The 13,718-nt window shown below is 38.2% G+C and overlaps 3 protein-coding genes across 7 annotated transcripts; 1 reads left to right on the top strand and 2 right to left on the bottom strand.

The window, feature by feature from the left end:
* Positions 1-34: 34 nt before the first annotated feature.
* On the bottom strand, positions 35-3,552 carry LOC116929881. Its single transcript, XM_045168398.1, has 5 exons — positions 3,063-3,552; positions 2,269-3,000; positions 1,633-1,882; positions 906-1,564; positions 35-841 (listed from the first exon to the last, which is right to left on the bottom strand). The coding sequence occupies exons 2-5, from the start codon at positions 2,963-2,965 to the stop codon at positions 381-383; spliced, it is 2,067 nt and encodes a 688-aa protein (XP_045024333.1). The 5' UTR covers positions 2,966-3,000; positions 3,063-3,552; the 3' UTR covers positions 35-380.
* Positions 3,553-5,322: 1,770 nt separating this feature from the next.
* LOC116927670 (plasmanylethanolamine desaturase) lies at positions 5,323-8,161 on the top strand. 5 transcript variants are annotated; one of them, XM_045168400.1, is made up of 7 exons: positions 5,323-5,589; positions 5,689-5,913; positions 6,032-6,088; positions 6,180-6,220; positions 6,287-6,316; positions 7,322-7,540; positions 7,603-8,161. In XM_045168400.1, the coding sequence occupies exons 2-7, from the start codon at positions 5,739-5,741 to the stop codon at positions 7,861-7,863; spliced, it is 783 nt and encodes a 260-aa protein (XP_045024335.1). In that variant the 5' UTR covers positions 5,323-5,589; positions 5,689-5,738; the 3' UTR covers positions 7,864-8,161. The 5 variants fall into 5 exon arrangements, with proteins under 5 accessions (XP_045024335.1, XP_045024336.1, XP_045024337.1 ...); XM_045168401.1 differs by having other exon boundaries at positions 6,032-6,064; XM_045168402.1 differs by lacking the exon at positions 6,032-6,088 and having other exon boundaries at positions 5,324-5,589.
* Positions 8,162-8,251: 90 nt separating this feature from the next.
* On the bottom strand, positions 8,252-11,296 carry LOC116927661 (conserved oligomeric Golgi complex subunit 2). The gene is made up of 11 exons (XM_032934709.2): positions 11,120-11,296; positions 10,815-11,042; positions 10,464-10,751; positions 10,115-10,407; positions 9,918-10,038; positions 9,698-9,834; positions 9,477-9,638; positions 9,353-9,419; positions 9,050-9,290; positions 8,693-8,972; positions 8,252-8,607 (listed from the first exon to the last, which is right to left on the bottom strand). The coding sequence occupies exons 1-11, from the start codon at positions 11,180-11,182 to the stop codon at positions 8,334-8,336; spliced, it is 2,154 nt and encodes a 717-aa protein (XP_032790600.2). The 5' UTR covers positions 11,183-11,296; the 3' UTR covers positions 8,252-8,333.
* Positions 11,297-13,718: the final 2,422 nt, after the last annotated feature.

Here is a 13,718-nt window from a genome sequence, read left to right on the forward strand (position 1 = left end):
ATTTCCCCATTAACCTCTCTTTTACGCATTGAAATCCGACCAGATTCTTTGTATTCCGAATTGCACATTGAAAAACATTAGATAATGACAGCTCCTCGTCAAACTGCAACATTTACGGAGGCGGAGACTAGGTTATAACTTTTAAATTACTCACATAAAAGGGAACAGCACACAGTTAAAAAGGGAGAACATCAGGAGTTTGGCAAGCTCCATCTACGCCACTTCTGATGCCAGGCTCAATAGCTTGATTAGCAACAACAGACAAAACGCTTCCAGTTACTTTCAGCCAATCTTTAATCCGCATTAGACTAGATAATGTAATATTATGCAATGAATGTCTACCATCAGTTTTAATAAGCTTGAGCATACTAAAAACCCTCTCAGCTGCAACATTGCTGTACGGCATTGAAAAAAAAAAAAGCAATACAAACGGCCAAGTTTGGACACTTCGTACTACCATTTGGAGTTTTGCATTTCAAAACAGTACTCCAGTAACTTTCGGCATCAAGGAGTCTCACCGAGCCATCGTTGGCGCAACCAAAAAACTCAGGTTCAAGATGAATGTGGGATCGCCAGTCCAGTTCGGCTTTTGACGTGTTAATATTCTTTCCTAAAACAGGAAAACGCTGGAAAAGAGAAGTTAAATTAGAAGGCTCACAACTACGGGCATTTTTGGGATGTAAGAGATCAGCTATTGCAAAAAAACTGTCCTTGAAGCTATATCGTTGTTGAAGCTGTAGAAAAGCTTCGATGTAAAAGCTCCGACATAGCTTGAAAATATAATCAAGGTCTTCAGTGCTCAATTCAGTGCACTTTTGGATCCATTGATTGGCAGCTTCTCCTAATATTTGGGTTAAATGGCTCATGCATTAAGGGAATTTATTATGGGTTTAAAAGTTACTTACCGAGATAAACCTTTCTAAGGCTAACGTACTCCGATGTAAGCCACACGTCAATTTTTGCAACTTCACGGCTGATGACGTACCTTGGATTCATGAAGTTTGTTGCAAAGCTCTGCATAAGTCCCTCAATAGCTCCTTTTAGGAGATGGAGTTGTGGAGACTCTGATTGGAATTGGGTGTTAACTTCGTTCATCTGGCTTAAGGCATGACCAACAAAAAGCAAAAAAGGAACGGTCAATGGATGCTTTAAGGAAGCTATAACCGCTTTGTTGGTTTGAGTATTCGACTCTTGGTACTCAGATTCAAAATATTCTTTCAATGCCGGTAGCTGATCTTTCACACGCCAGACACAGGCCTCAAGCGATAGCCATCTTGTTTGTCCGGGGGACAAGATTCTATTTTTTGCGACTCCAACGAACTCCTGAAAGGCGGAAAAATTACGTCGGCGAGCTGTGCTGTGGCTAAAGTGGTTAAAAACACCGCGCAGACCATCCTCAATGTCTACAGGAAGCCTCTTGCAAGCGTATGAAGCCGAAAGATTCATGGAATGGCATGAACACTTTACGGTTAAAAGGTTCGGCAAAGCAGAGGTCAACAGAGTGGAAACGGAATGATGCCTTCCAAACATTGTACTGCAGGTGTCGGCACTAAACCCGATGACTCTGTAAATATAGAAATGTAGCAAGGGAGATAAAATATAATCCTTTCAGCGAATAGTTGTACATGTTACCTCTCCAGTGGAATATTTTCTCTTTCCAGCAATTTTAAAACACTAGTAGATAACCCATCAGCGGTTGCCGATTCGACTTCAATTAAGTCGAGCAGTTTAACAACCAGCATGTGTTTGTCGAGGCACCAATACTGCACTACACACGCTAATTGTCCCTTTACTGAGACATCCGTCGTTTCGTCAATAATAATTGAGAAAAAAACCTCTTTCAAGGTGTTCACCAGATCCTTTTTCAGATGATCTCCAAAACCTGGAATTAAAAAAGTAAGTTCAGCTACACAAAAATAAACTTTTCTTAAATAAATATACGATCTTTAGGAATTACTTCAGATCGTATTCCATTTTTCGTTTGAGGTGTATGAAAATAAATGATGATATCTTTCCGCTTTTGTAACGATATCTTTTACTTTTTCTTTCAACTACTATAACAATTTACTGGCCCGTAGAGTAAATCCGTCAAGTGGTTCAAGTGGCAAACAAAATGGGATGGTTGCCGGGCAGCCAAGGCAAAATTTTTGTAGTCTATACTCTCATGATACAATTGCGCCAACCACCAAGAGACAGAAAGATAAAACATACAACACAGTCTCCGTTCTAAGAACGAAAAAAAATTATTCGTTGCTTATCCGTACGTACCATAGCGAACGATGTTTCCTAGTTTTTGTTTCTTTAAAGCAAGCTTACGAACTCTTTCGTCATCTGGAAAACATTTCTTCAAAAGGTCGCTTAAACTGTCAATGACAGAAAGAGCAAGGTGGTTGTCCGCGATGAAGAGAGTCAGTCTTCCCTCTAGTTCTGCTTGCTTGGTGGAGCCGCTGACAAACCTTTGCATCGTACTCCGTTGCTGTTCCACCAGCTTCAACGCCCACGTATTTCCCTGCTGCAAGTGAATGCGGGTAGCCATATGTCGAACGAGTTCAGAGCGGCCATTTGTACATTCTACGCAACAAAACTTGCAATAGGCTGTCAAGCAGTTTTTGGATGGACTTAGCCTTTTTTCCAGCCATGGTTTGAATTCTTCTTCTGCAAGCCATTTGTCGACAAATTTTTGTCTGTAATATGGTTTCTTCTTTTTGCTGGGCTCTGTCGAGTCTGGTGAAGCAAAATCAGGATTGGTTACGACTATTGAAGTTGCACATATCTCTTCCGTTGTTCTAGATGATGGTGATGTGCAAGTAGGAATAGGTAACACTGCTACTGGAAGAGGCACTGCTACTGGAAGAGACACTTCTACTGGAAGAGACACTGCTACTGGAAGAGACGTACTAACAGGAACTTTGACAAGTTTTGTGCGGAAGTCTGTTTGTAGTTCTGTTTGGCCTTTGTTCCACATCCACTAATGCTCACTTTATTGCGACCGTCTCTTTCCTGAAAAATTGAAACATAATATTAATGAATGACTTGTTGACAAAATATACAGTATAACTAACTTTATCATTTTGAATGTTTGTGGGTACAACGACTTCAATGACATCAAGACTAGTAGATTCACCAGCACAAAGATCGACTGATATTAGTTCAGGGTCTGACATTACTGTCTTTGTGGGAAAATAATCTGGAATAGAAATCAATCACTACACTTAAAAAATCAATTAATTCTATTCAGAAAAAAAGTAGTTTGAATGTTCAAATTCAAATATTTGAAATCTAGAATTTTACAAAATACTGTCGTCTGCTTCTCTCTGCTGTTCTGCTGAAAATTTGCCAGTGTTGTGCTGCGTTGCATGCTTTTCTTTAACAATAATTATAAACTATGAAAAAAAGCAGAATTTTGGCGCAGGCGGCAATTTTTGAAAAAAGCTGACGTTTTCCCTATATTTTTGCCGAAAACCCTAGCTTAGCCCTAGATATCCATTAAAGACAATATCCCTAGAAAGTCCCTAGCTCCCTAGCTGGCCAATTCCATCTTTCAATTACCCTAGAAAAGGGTAATTACCCTAGAAGTGGAAGCGCTGGAACTGACTGTGGGGGGTCCCCTTTTATACTACATCAGGGATAGGGGCAACATAGGGCAAGGGGAGAAGCCAATCAGGTCACGCCACGTGACCTGGAATATTCTAGACTGAGTGCAGTCTCGTGCCATCTAGCGCTCGGCCGAAGAATGAGGACAACATTAATCTGACACATCATAACAGTACCGACCTAAACAAAAAATTGTAAATCGGTTTACTACCCTAGTAAAAATTGTTAATGTAATAATTTTGCACAAATGGATAGAGCTTATGAAGAGCTATCCATTCCTGTAATTTTTCCAAATTTACAGTAAAGCTTATAGTTTACCGATTATAATTCATTTAGTTTCACGATCCGTCAAACCACACCGACAAAAATATCCAATCGGTTTACTACTCGGTTAGGTATTTTTTTGAGCAAAAATTTTACAGAAGTGGGTAGCCGTCATCATGGTCTAACATTGGAGGTCCCCGAACTGTCGTCTGCTAGGCCTGCTTTGGGCTGTTCGTCTGCTATTTCCGCGGACAAATTTTGGGGCACTCGCTAGGGGTGCTGACTACCCGGATCAGTCATAACATTTCCCTCCAAAACGTTGTCAACAATGGGGAAAGTAGTCGCTTGGGACCTCTTTTCAGCGCTGTTTTCTTCTGGATTAAAAATAAAAAAATTTACTACAAAAAAAAGGAAACCTGAATCCATTCCTCTTCGTATTAAACACCTCAATATACATTAATACACATTAATTGACCATCTTAGACGGTTTGCGCAGCTTATGCTGCTCTTCAAAAGTTTCTGACTAACCTCATTTTTTAAACGTTTCGCTTCCATATGATATCGGATTTCTATATATTCAAACATTAAAAAAGGGACCATTTCCATGCGATGTTCGTCGCAACAAATTTTTGGCAAAAACAAGGCCGTCGCATCTCGCATGCAACATCATGGATGAATTGGTGGAAAGAATCTCTCATGTAAGCTTTCGCAGAAAAAAATGATTTTGAAAAATTTTCTCAACTTTGGCAAATGTAAAAAACATGCAAAGAGAGGCAAATGAGGTTAGCCAGAAATTAAAAGAAGAGCAGCATAAGCTGCGCAAACTGTCTAAGATGGTCAATGCCACAAAAAGTTTTTTTGGCGGAAATTCAAAGCGCGTGACTTGATTTCAGGTAAATACCCGTGGTAATCGAAGAGAAAATCGGGGCTAACCGGGTAATGGAAACGGTTTTCGAAATCGTGTTACTCACATGAAAAATGGGTAGGTAGTGGGCACAAAGTCTCAAGAACCGTTACCCACCGGATCCAATTTTTTTGCCGAGAAGACCTACCCATTCGCCCAAATACCTACTGATTGGACACGGGGCCGAGCCCTATCCATGACTCTGACCATTCTCTGACGGTATGTTTCTGCTTTGAAATAAAAAACAAAAAGAACTAGGCAACGCCGCAAACGGCGCAATTTTTCAAAATAGGGTGAATTTAAAACATAAATAAAAAATTCCCAAATTGCATCGTCATTTTGATTTTGGTCCCAAAAAATCGGGAATGAAAAGGAGCCCTAGTGGATTTACTTTTCTAGCACACGAACTGATAATAAAAAATTCTAAAAATAAAAAAAGTTGTTTTGCCCTATCACCCCTGTAGACGACTGGCCTCCTATACTAGCGAACCTAGCGGGGAATCCAGGAACCATTTAATAAACACCCGCCGGTTTTGGGATAGGCGATAGTGTACCTTACTATTTCATCATATCGTCTATCGTGCTTAGATTAGACCTTAGACTTAGGGAAGTTTAGACCGTTTAGACCGCTTAGACCGTTTAGACGTTTAGAGTTTGGACCCTGCGGAAAGTTTTTGAATATCTAACGAATAGCCTATCTAAAGATCGATATATTGTCAAAAAATCTAAATAGTTCCAAAACTTCAACCTACGTGTAAACACAGATAGCGTTAATATTTCACATTTCTTCCTTTACAATATCCAAAGATAGTCGTGCATTGAAAACCGTAAATCAGAAGTTTAAGTCTTTTAAACAAGACTGTCCCCACACATTTCCTTTGCAAATCCCATATAAATATAAATTTTTTGTTTTCTTGCTCTAACAGTTGTACGGTATACGGCTTTACCAATTATTATCACAATCTCATTCACTGCGATGGCCTTGTCTGTTTCTTCTTCTTCTCCAAGCAATCACAATCTCTCAGAACAAACCCTGGTTAGTGGTGATTCAGGTTCTAACTGTGTTCCTTCTAGGTTGGAAGATAATAACAATCCTCGTTGGGGACCAGCACACAAGGGCGCTCAAGAATTAGCACAGCTTTACACTAAAGGTGAAAAATGTCATATATTTAAACTTGTTCATATCTGAAGTACCCAAAGATAATTAAATTTCCCTGCTATACACTCTTTGTAGATTATTATTTGTAAGCTTTCTGTTTCCTCTTTGAGATCACAGGCAAAAGATTCCAAGAAACCTTTTCGGTAGTTATTGCTGTTGCATTGATGGTGATAGATCTGTGTTATTTGATATATTACTTTCAACTTCAATCAATTGGTGTTATTCTACTTTCTGGCTGTGCTGGTATACTGTCAGCAGATTTTTCATCTGGACTTCTTCATTGGGCTGCAGATACTTGGGTGATAATTGTAAAATGTAATTTGTTAAAAAATCACCAGAAACATTTTTTATTTTTATTTAAACAGGGCTCAGTTGACCTTCCTGTCATAGGAAAGGTATGTGTAAAAGTTTTAAGTTTTCAATGATATAACTTGAACCATACTATAGTCATATCTTCTAGTCCTTAGATACATAATGCTGTTTAATGGTGGTGGTACACAAACACAACGCTCATAGAAAACAACTAGCAGAAGTTCTCCCAGTCTGGGATTGAAGTCGGCCAAAAGATCGCCAATTCCATAAACCTTTACTATAAGAAAAATGAAACATTATTCTAAAATTAGTTTTATAGCCGTGATCATGCTATCTTTTAACACAACAGCTACGGCAAACTTTTTCTTTTTTGTGCACTCGCGTGTGACGCGTACCACCAAATATAGTATACTGAATCACAAAATTTAGTACAATATTTGAAAGAAATATGCTCATCTAGCAGCGATAGACTTAATTTTTGTAGAAGCCAAAAAATTCAGTTTTAGCATAGAATTGAAACCTCAACCGCCGTTCGGCATAGAACGATTGAGAATTATGGAGAAACGTAAAATGTAATTTATTATTGATAGCGATAATGAAATAACAGGCCTGTTCTCATCAATAAGAAAAGAAGAATCGAACATTCTTGAAACTCCTGCGACATTCATGTTGTTTCGAACAACACTTTTGCTCACAAAAACTGAAGTACCGGTATCGAGGGCATATTAATAAATGTTTTAATAAGATATTGTGTAAAATGCCTGTTTTGTTTTGTGGAGATTGGTTAGCATTCCAGCTTAGCGACTCGAATGATTGTAGGTTCCGTCAGTTTAGTTTTGCCATAGTTCCTAAAACGGATGATCTCTTTTATCCAACTTGTAGTCTTTACAGAAATCATCCATGAATTAACTTCTTTTCGCTTTTTATTTGCTCAAGTTGTTAGATGAATCCTAAAATTTAATATAATATTGTAGATCGCTGTTTCTGTTTTTACTCATGAATGCTTGAACTTGATCACTATGTGGTGTTCGCAAACTTAAAGGAATGAAGTTCAACCAAGTTTTATCTGGTTACTTGTCTGTCTACAGAACTTTATACGACCTTTTCGGGAGCATCATATCGATCCCACGGCTATTACTCGCCATGATTTCATAGAAACCAATGGCGACAATTTTATGGTGATCATTTTGCCTCTAGGAGTTATGGCGTCACGTTTCTCGACTTGTTCGAACGATCAGATTGCGCATTCCTATGCATGGTACTGGTACCTATTTCTTTTTTCAGTTTTCGTCTGCGTGACCAATCAGGTTCGTCATTAGTGATCAAGAAAAAATTAAATGAAATAAATGCTAAAAGATTTAATTGGCAGATTCATAAATGGTCGCACATGTACACCGGGCTTCCTAAATGGGTTCAATGCTTACAAGATTGCCACATTATTCTACCCCGTAAACATCACCGGAAGCACCATGTATCGCCTCATGAGACATTCTTCTGCATTACAACAGGTTGGCTGAACAGGCCTCTTGAAATCGTGAAGTTCTGGAAAATACTTGAATATTTAATTGAAAGTGCCACCGGTCAAAAACCGCGAGCAGATGATTTCAAATGGGCCGAAAAAAGAAATTAGCTGTTTAGTTAGTGCAAGGCAATGATGGAGTCACGCCTGTAACTACTGTATATTTTTGCTTTTACGTTATGCTTCCAGGCACAGTTTATTACAATTGTCCTATTTTACTTGCTCCGGAGACTGCTTCCTCTACAGAAGTACATAGGGCTTATTAATGCAAATATGTCAAAATAAAACTAATTGTCATGTGTTTGTTGTAGAATTCAGCATAAGAACTTTTTCAATTACAGTATTAAATAGTATGAAATTGTTATAAAATCCGAATGAAACAAATAAAATACATTTTCTTATTGGTTAATTCAGAAGTATTATCAGAAATGACTTCTGTGTCAATCATTTTCATTTCGCGTGAATTCATCATACTGGATATATGTTGTATCTACAAGTATCGGGTGTGGTACAACTGTATTTCTTTCTCCACTCCAAGGCAATAAACTGAATACAAAATGCCGCACCAATCGTTCGGGGGACTATGCCGGAATTTGGCGAAGGTAAACTTGTCTTGCGTGTTCAACGGCATCCAAAAGAGCCTGTAATTCTGACAATGGCTGGGAAGATAATGAACGGGCCTCTTCGACGAACAAATCGACATCAATGACAAGCTGTATTCGTATTTTATCGTCGTCGCTGATGCCGTTGCCAAGAGTCATCAATGCGGAAGCACTACGGTCCTTACGTAACCGTTTCAGGCTCTCTTCCGTTTTCTGAACAGACGTCAATACATCAGAGACTGCTGCAAAATACCTGAAAGAACACACGTGGTAGGCGGGGTGGAGAGAAAGAGAAGTTGAGCACATAAAATGGGGAAAGTATTTCTTTAATACTTAACTGTACAGATAATGCTTTTATGACCCCATCCGACCACTTTGAAACAAGTTCGGAGTGGTTCACGTGTAGTGCGCGGAAGTCCTTGATTCCAGCTAGCAAATGACTGACATAGCTCGAAGCCTTCGTCGGTGCATCTTTGTTTGTGCGTCGATATAACCTTGGAATATCTGCCACCTGTTTCAAGCGGGTTGCACAGTTACGCTCAACATCGCTTATAATAAGTTGGCTTATTTTTGGTAATATGACGCTTTCAAGATCTGCAACACAGCTTTGAAAAGCACCTAACGAGATGTCAGTCAATTAAGAGTCACGCTGCTATTGAAATTTCTGAGAATCTCGAAATATCATGCATACTTACTTTCAAGTGCTTTATGATTTTGTATGCCCAGTAAAAATAGCTGTTTCCAAGCCACGCCCCAGATCATAGGGAATTCAGCAATAATTAAACGGATGTCACTATCTAGCAGGACCAACTGGTGTTGCGTAAATTTTGCTTGGTGTTGCTGGGTCCCCAATACATCCATTTCAGTTAACCTGGCGGTACTGCCTGACTGAACTAACGACGTTGCTGGATTGCTTGTCTCAGTACCCTTGAATTGCTATTGATTAAAGAAGCTAAATTGATTGACGAAAGCTAAATGGAAATAAATTTGATTTTTACTTCGAACAAAATTTGGGAAATTTTTTGTTTGTAACGGGCAATCATTTGAAGGGACAACTTCCAAAACCTGAAATCGTATTATGAGAGTAAATAAGGCAATAAAAAATCTGAAGTTTTATCACACCTGTGAGCTAAAGGTGGAAGGTAAATATTTTGATCAAAACACGACACCAAAGCGTTTAGAAGAACTTCAGTGGTTTGAAAATTACTTCGACTTTTCTCTGCTGATGATTCGTTGAAAGGGGTTATGAGACTTTTTTCGAGGGTACCAGCTAACTCTTGAAATCTAAAAATACCGAAGACCATGAAAACCTAAGTTATACATGATTCATTTGATAGACTTACCGCATTTGGAAGTAAACAGGTAAATTCCACCGTCTCATTAAGGAATAAAACATTGGATCATTTTTTACGGAACGATTGCAGGAACGATTTGACGAGTCTTCCAGGTAGTCAATAAATTCCATCGTACATTTGTAGCGCTAGACAACAAAAAGTTTTAACAACTGAAGCCCATTAGACAGCTTATTAGAAGTGTAGTCATTTGATTACACAGCTAGCTTACTTTGTGAAACAAATCGGGATTTCCTTGCGCAAAAATGCAGTCTAGATCAGAGACAAGAAAACCATAGAATTCTGGCCACAAACAATCAACAACGAAGGCGAAGCCTTGCAAACCTTCAAAACTGGAAAGTCATGAACTGATTATTAACAACCTTCTGAAGCGTAGAAGAATTTAGCTATTGCTGAAACTTTTATTACCTCCTGCTTATTTCGATAACATCCTTCAGCTTTTGCTTTATAAAATCTTTTAATTTATTAAGAAGTCCATATAAATCCTGTGGATCCTTTCGTAAGGAGCTGTTACTCAAAATTTTTTCAAATGCTGGATGAACAAGATGAATCCGGACAAGGTGAACTGCTAGTTTGCACTGATCCAAAGTAACAAACGTATGCAGAGCTTTTTGAAGAAAATCCCGCTTTCGACATTCAATTCCATGCAATAGTGTGTGTTCCAGACACTTCATTAAACTTGACTTAACATCGGCAGTTCTCTGGAAAAGCGTTATCGAGAAACAACGATACAGTTGATGTAATTATAATATGGTACCTTCTGCAAATCTGCAATCATTAGTGGTCCACTGCTACACTTTAAAAGTAAATGTTGCAACTGATTATATTCATTTGCTGCTCTTCCAATTACATTTCCTTTACTACGATCTTCTTCTAATATAATTGTTTCAGACTTTGCAAGACTAAGAAGTTTTTCTAAATTGTCCAGTGATGTAGGAATTTTCATCAGACATTCTAAAAGGAGTTTTTGCTCCCTTAGGCATTGCCGTTCACTTAAATTAATTAGCAGAGTGCTATGGGCATCATCTAGCACTTTCTTTACTGTCTATAAATAGAAGAAAATATGTGGTCTTTTGCCCTTTAATACTGTATTTTGTTGTGCACTCACCAAAATTTCAGCATGAATAGAAGTTAATGGCTGTTGCAAATTTGAAATTGCAATATCAAGCCCTACTAAATTTCCTGAAAGATTGACAAAATCTGCATAATCTCTGTTAATTAATTCAATCATAGCGGATCTCAAAACTTTTAAATAAGATCCAAGATCATCCCTTAAAACTTCCAAGGGAACAGAATTCCATAGATCTTGCAAAAAGACATCTGCTGAGAAGCTGTCCTAAATTTTTTGTTAGAGATAAGTAAACGATTCGACACCTTTGACAGTGACTTAATACGAAATGCAAAAACAAATACTTGAATAAAAATTTCTCGTTTGAAGCAAACCCCCGGTGGTGTTGCAGGGACGACAGATTCCATGTCGAAGTTCTTGAACTTACGACGTTATGTACTTGAGCCTTAAGTGACCGGCAATGCAAAATTTCTTAACAGAGCTAAACTGAAGAACCACCAGGATTAGCACCAAATAAATAACAATCAACAAAAAAAGCAGTCGACGTGGCAACTTTTTGAGTCAAAACAGACGGAGAGCCAGAGGGCCAAAGCTTGCCAACCGAGATCTGTTCAAAATTAAATCAAACAGAAGCTTTCCTGCAAAGAAGTTCCTTCAGTGATCTAATAAATAAAATTTAATTTGTTACGGTGCTTGCGGAAAAAAATTGATCAAAGGATATGAAAGCTTAATTCTGTTAACCTTGATAAAATATGTTTTAGTTTTACTTAAATTTAAATTTTTTTGTTTAAATTTTTTTTAGTTTAGTAAATAAAATAGATTAACTAATTTAAAGTTTAAAACTGAAGAAAATAAGCTTTGCAAAGCAAACATTGTTCTGCAACTAAATAAATTTTATTTAAGTGTTTTTCAAAGTAGGAGAATGGTGGGTTCAAATTAAAAAAAAAATACGCTAATGAAGTGACATCGGGTTTATAGCAAAAGGGAGCAAATAAAATAAGCCTCGTCCCGGCCAAGCACAAATTCCCGATTCCCCAGAACTAGGGAGATTTCGAAGAAAATTTGCTCGTTTATCCATCCAAGTCATGCAGACAGGCTAAGACAGGTGACGAGAAGAGAGATTGGAATAACAAAAAAATTGCGTACAAAACCGAATTTCGTATAGTTTAATCATAGCTGAAATAATAAAGAAAATAATTCTCTTGAAGACAGAGTACGAAATAAACGTATCAAGTCACGGGTCTTAGTTTCAGTCTTAACTCTTCTGTTGAGTTCATGAGTACGTCGAACGGTCGAAGTAAATCCAAACGCGTGACCAAAAACAAAAACTTCGAAATATCTCATTTTTGTTTATGGCCGTTTTCTCCATTTGTGATTTAAAAAAATACTTTTTCATATTTTGTTATAAGGAAGACGGAACGCAACTAGGGCTCGGCCCCGCGACGATCGGGTACGATTTTGGCCGAACCGCGCGGTTCCTTTTTTTGTCATCATCAATCAATCAATCAAATCAGTCATGATGACCTTAGTCCAAAACCAAAATGCTCTCCAATTTTACAACTTGAAAATATCAGGAGGGAGTCCCGCAAAACGTCGAGCTGCCGCACAAGAAGTTATCGAAGGTCTGCCGGTGACGATCGAGTGTTCTAACGTCGACTTAAGGCAACTCCGTCATCTAAAAATGCGAAGTTCCGAGACTGAATTCTTCGTCTCCGTCAGACGCCCGATGTCACGCGATGAGAAACTACAACTCTCAGGCAGAATAAACGACTGCCGAAAAGCTTTCAACCTTCTCGTTAACGGGAGAGATCCGCGGCCATCCCCCAAATAAATCCCGCATATCTAACATTTTTTACCCTCCACATGCAGTTAATGTATGACTTTCAAAAACAAAAAAAATGTGTTCATTTTTTTTTTTTAACTACCCGTTTGAAGTGCAAATCTACCTGAGCTGATCGTATGGAATGGATGAAAAGTCGTTTAACGTTTGGGCTTGAAGCTTTGGGAGTATCTTGTTTCGATGTGATGATGGAAGCGTTCATGGAGTTGCAGCTTTATGTATTCCATGAATGCCTAAATCATCACTGAGTTACGAGGTGATTCCTGGGCTGGGCTCTTACGTAAACGACATGACATCCACGACATTCGGTCAGTTTCAGTATGGATTTGTTCTTCAAACGGTAGTTGGGGTGACTCATTTGGATTTATTCTCTGACTTTTTCTTGTTTTATGAGATCAAAAAATAAAAATTTTCTTTGAACTAATTCAGATAGATGGCGGCAAAAGTCTTTTACGTGCTGAGGTTGAAGCTTGGGAGTATCTTGTGTATTTATCACTGAATAGACAAGATGACTTCTGGTTAAGCCTCCATGTGAACGTCTAATGTCCTTGATATTTGGTTAGTTTGGGGATGCTGAACAAAAACAAAAACTGTTGTCTGTTTTTATTATTATTGCTATATTGATTCTCGGTGTTTTCTATTTCATCAATGGTGAAGAACATAGAGCACGTACAGGAAATTAGGGACAATCTGGCCGTCTCTCAATTCCATGTGAGGAATATGGGGGAGGAGTTTGACTCTTACACAACACTAACGTTCAGTTGCAAACCGCTAGATGTTTTAAGCAGCTAGACACATCCAGTAAATCTTTACCTCCTTTGATTTTCAATAACAAATATACAAACCAAGTCTCTTACGCAATTATTGATTGAGAAAAGTCCTAAACGGAAGCTTTTCAATAGCTTTTCAATTTCAAGTTAGAATATAGAGATTGGAAATATTTTACATTGATCCACCATCACTTTGACTTTAAAACATTTTATTTCGTCCATGGCCGAATTGAAAACATTATCCCCGGCCTTTGATAAAACATAAACGAATGCCTAGATGAGGAAGAAGCACATACTTAATGTGCAGGGGGAAATTTCATTACAGCTTTTAGA

Source organism: Daphnia magna, linkage group LG1 (assembly GCF_020631705.1).
Source record: "Daphnia magna isolate NIES linkage group LG1, ASM2063170v1.1, whole genome shotgun sequence".
NCBI classification, from domain to species: Eukaryota; Metazoa; Arthropoda; class Branchiopoda; order Diplostraca; family Daphniidae; genus Daphnia; species Daphnia magna.

Bases quoted from the DNA above. Each gene is read 5' to 3' on its own strand.
- LOC116929881 (XM_045168398.1), bottom strand. From the start codon at position 2,965: ATGTGGAACAAAGGCCAAACAGAACTACAAACAGACTTCCGCACAAAA. The intron at 1,565-1,632 runs GTAACATGTACA...CTATATTTACAG, and splicing joins GAAAATATTCCACTGGAGAG to AGTCATCGGGTTTAGTGCCG. The intron at 842-905 runs GTAAGTAACTTT...CCCAAATATTAG, and splicing joins CCTTAGAAAGGTTTATCTCG to GAGAAGCTGCCAATCAATGG.
- LOC116927670 (XM_045168399.1), top strand. From the start codon at position 5,739: ATGGCCTTGTCTGTTTCTTCTTCTTCTCCAAGCAATCACAATCTCTCA. The intron at 6,317-7,321 runs GTATGTGTAAAA...GTCTGTCTACAG, and splicing joins ACCTTCCTGTCATAGGAAAG to AACTTTATACGACCTTTTCG. The intron at 7,541-7,602 runs GTTCGTCATTAG...TTTAATTGGCAG, and splicing joins TCGTCTGCGTGACCAATCAG to ATTCATAAATGGTCGCACAT.
- LOC116927661 (XM_032934709.2), bottom strand. From the start codon at position 11,182: ATGGAATCTGTCGTCCCTGCAACACCACCGGGGGTTTGCTTCAAACGA. The intron at 10,752-10,814 runs GTGAGTGCACAA...TTCTATTTATAG, and splicing joins CTATTCATGCTGAAATTTTG to ACAGTAAAGAAAGTGCTAGA. The intron at 9,420-9,476 runs GTGTGATAAAAC...ATACGATTTCAG, and splicing joins CTTCCACCTTTAGCTCACAG to GTTTTGGAAGTTGTCCCTTC.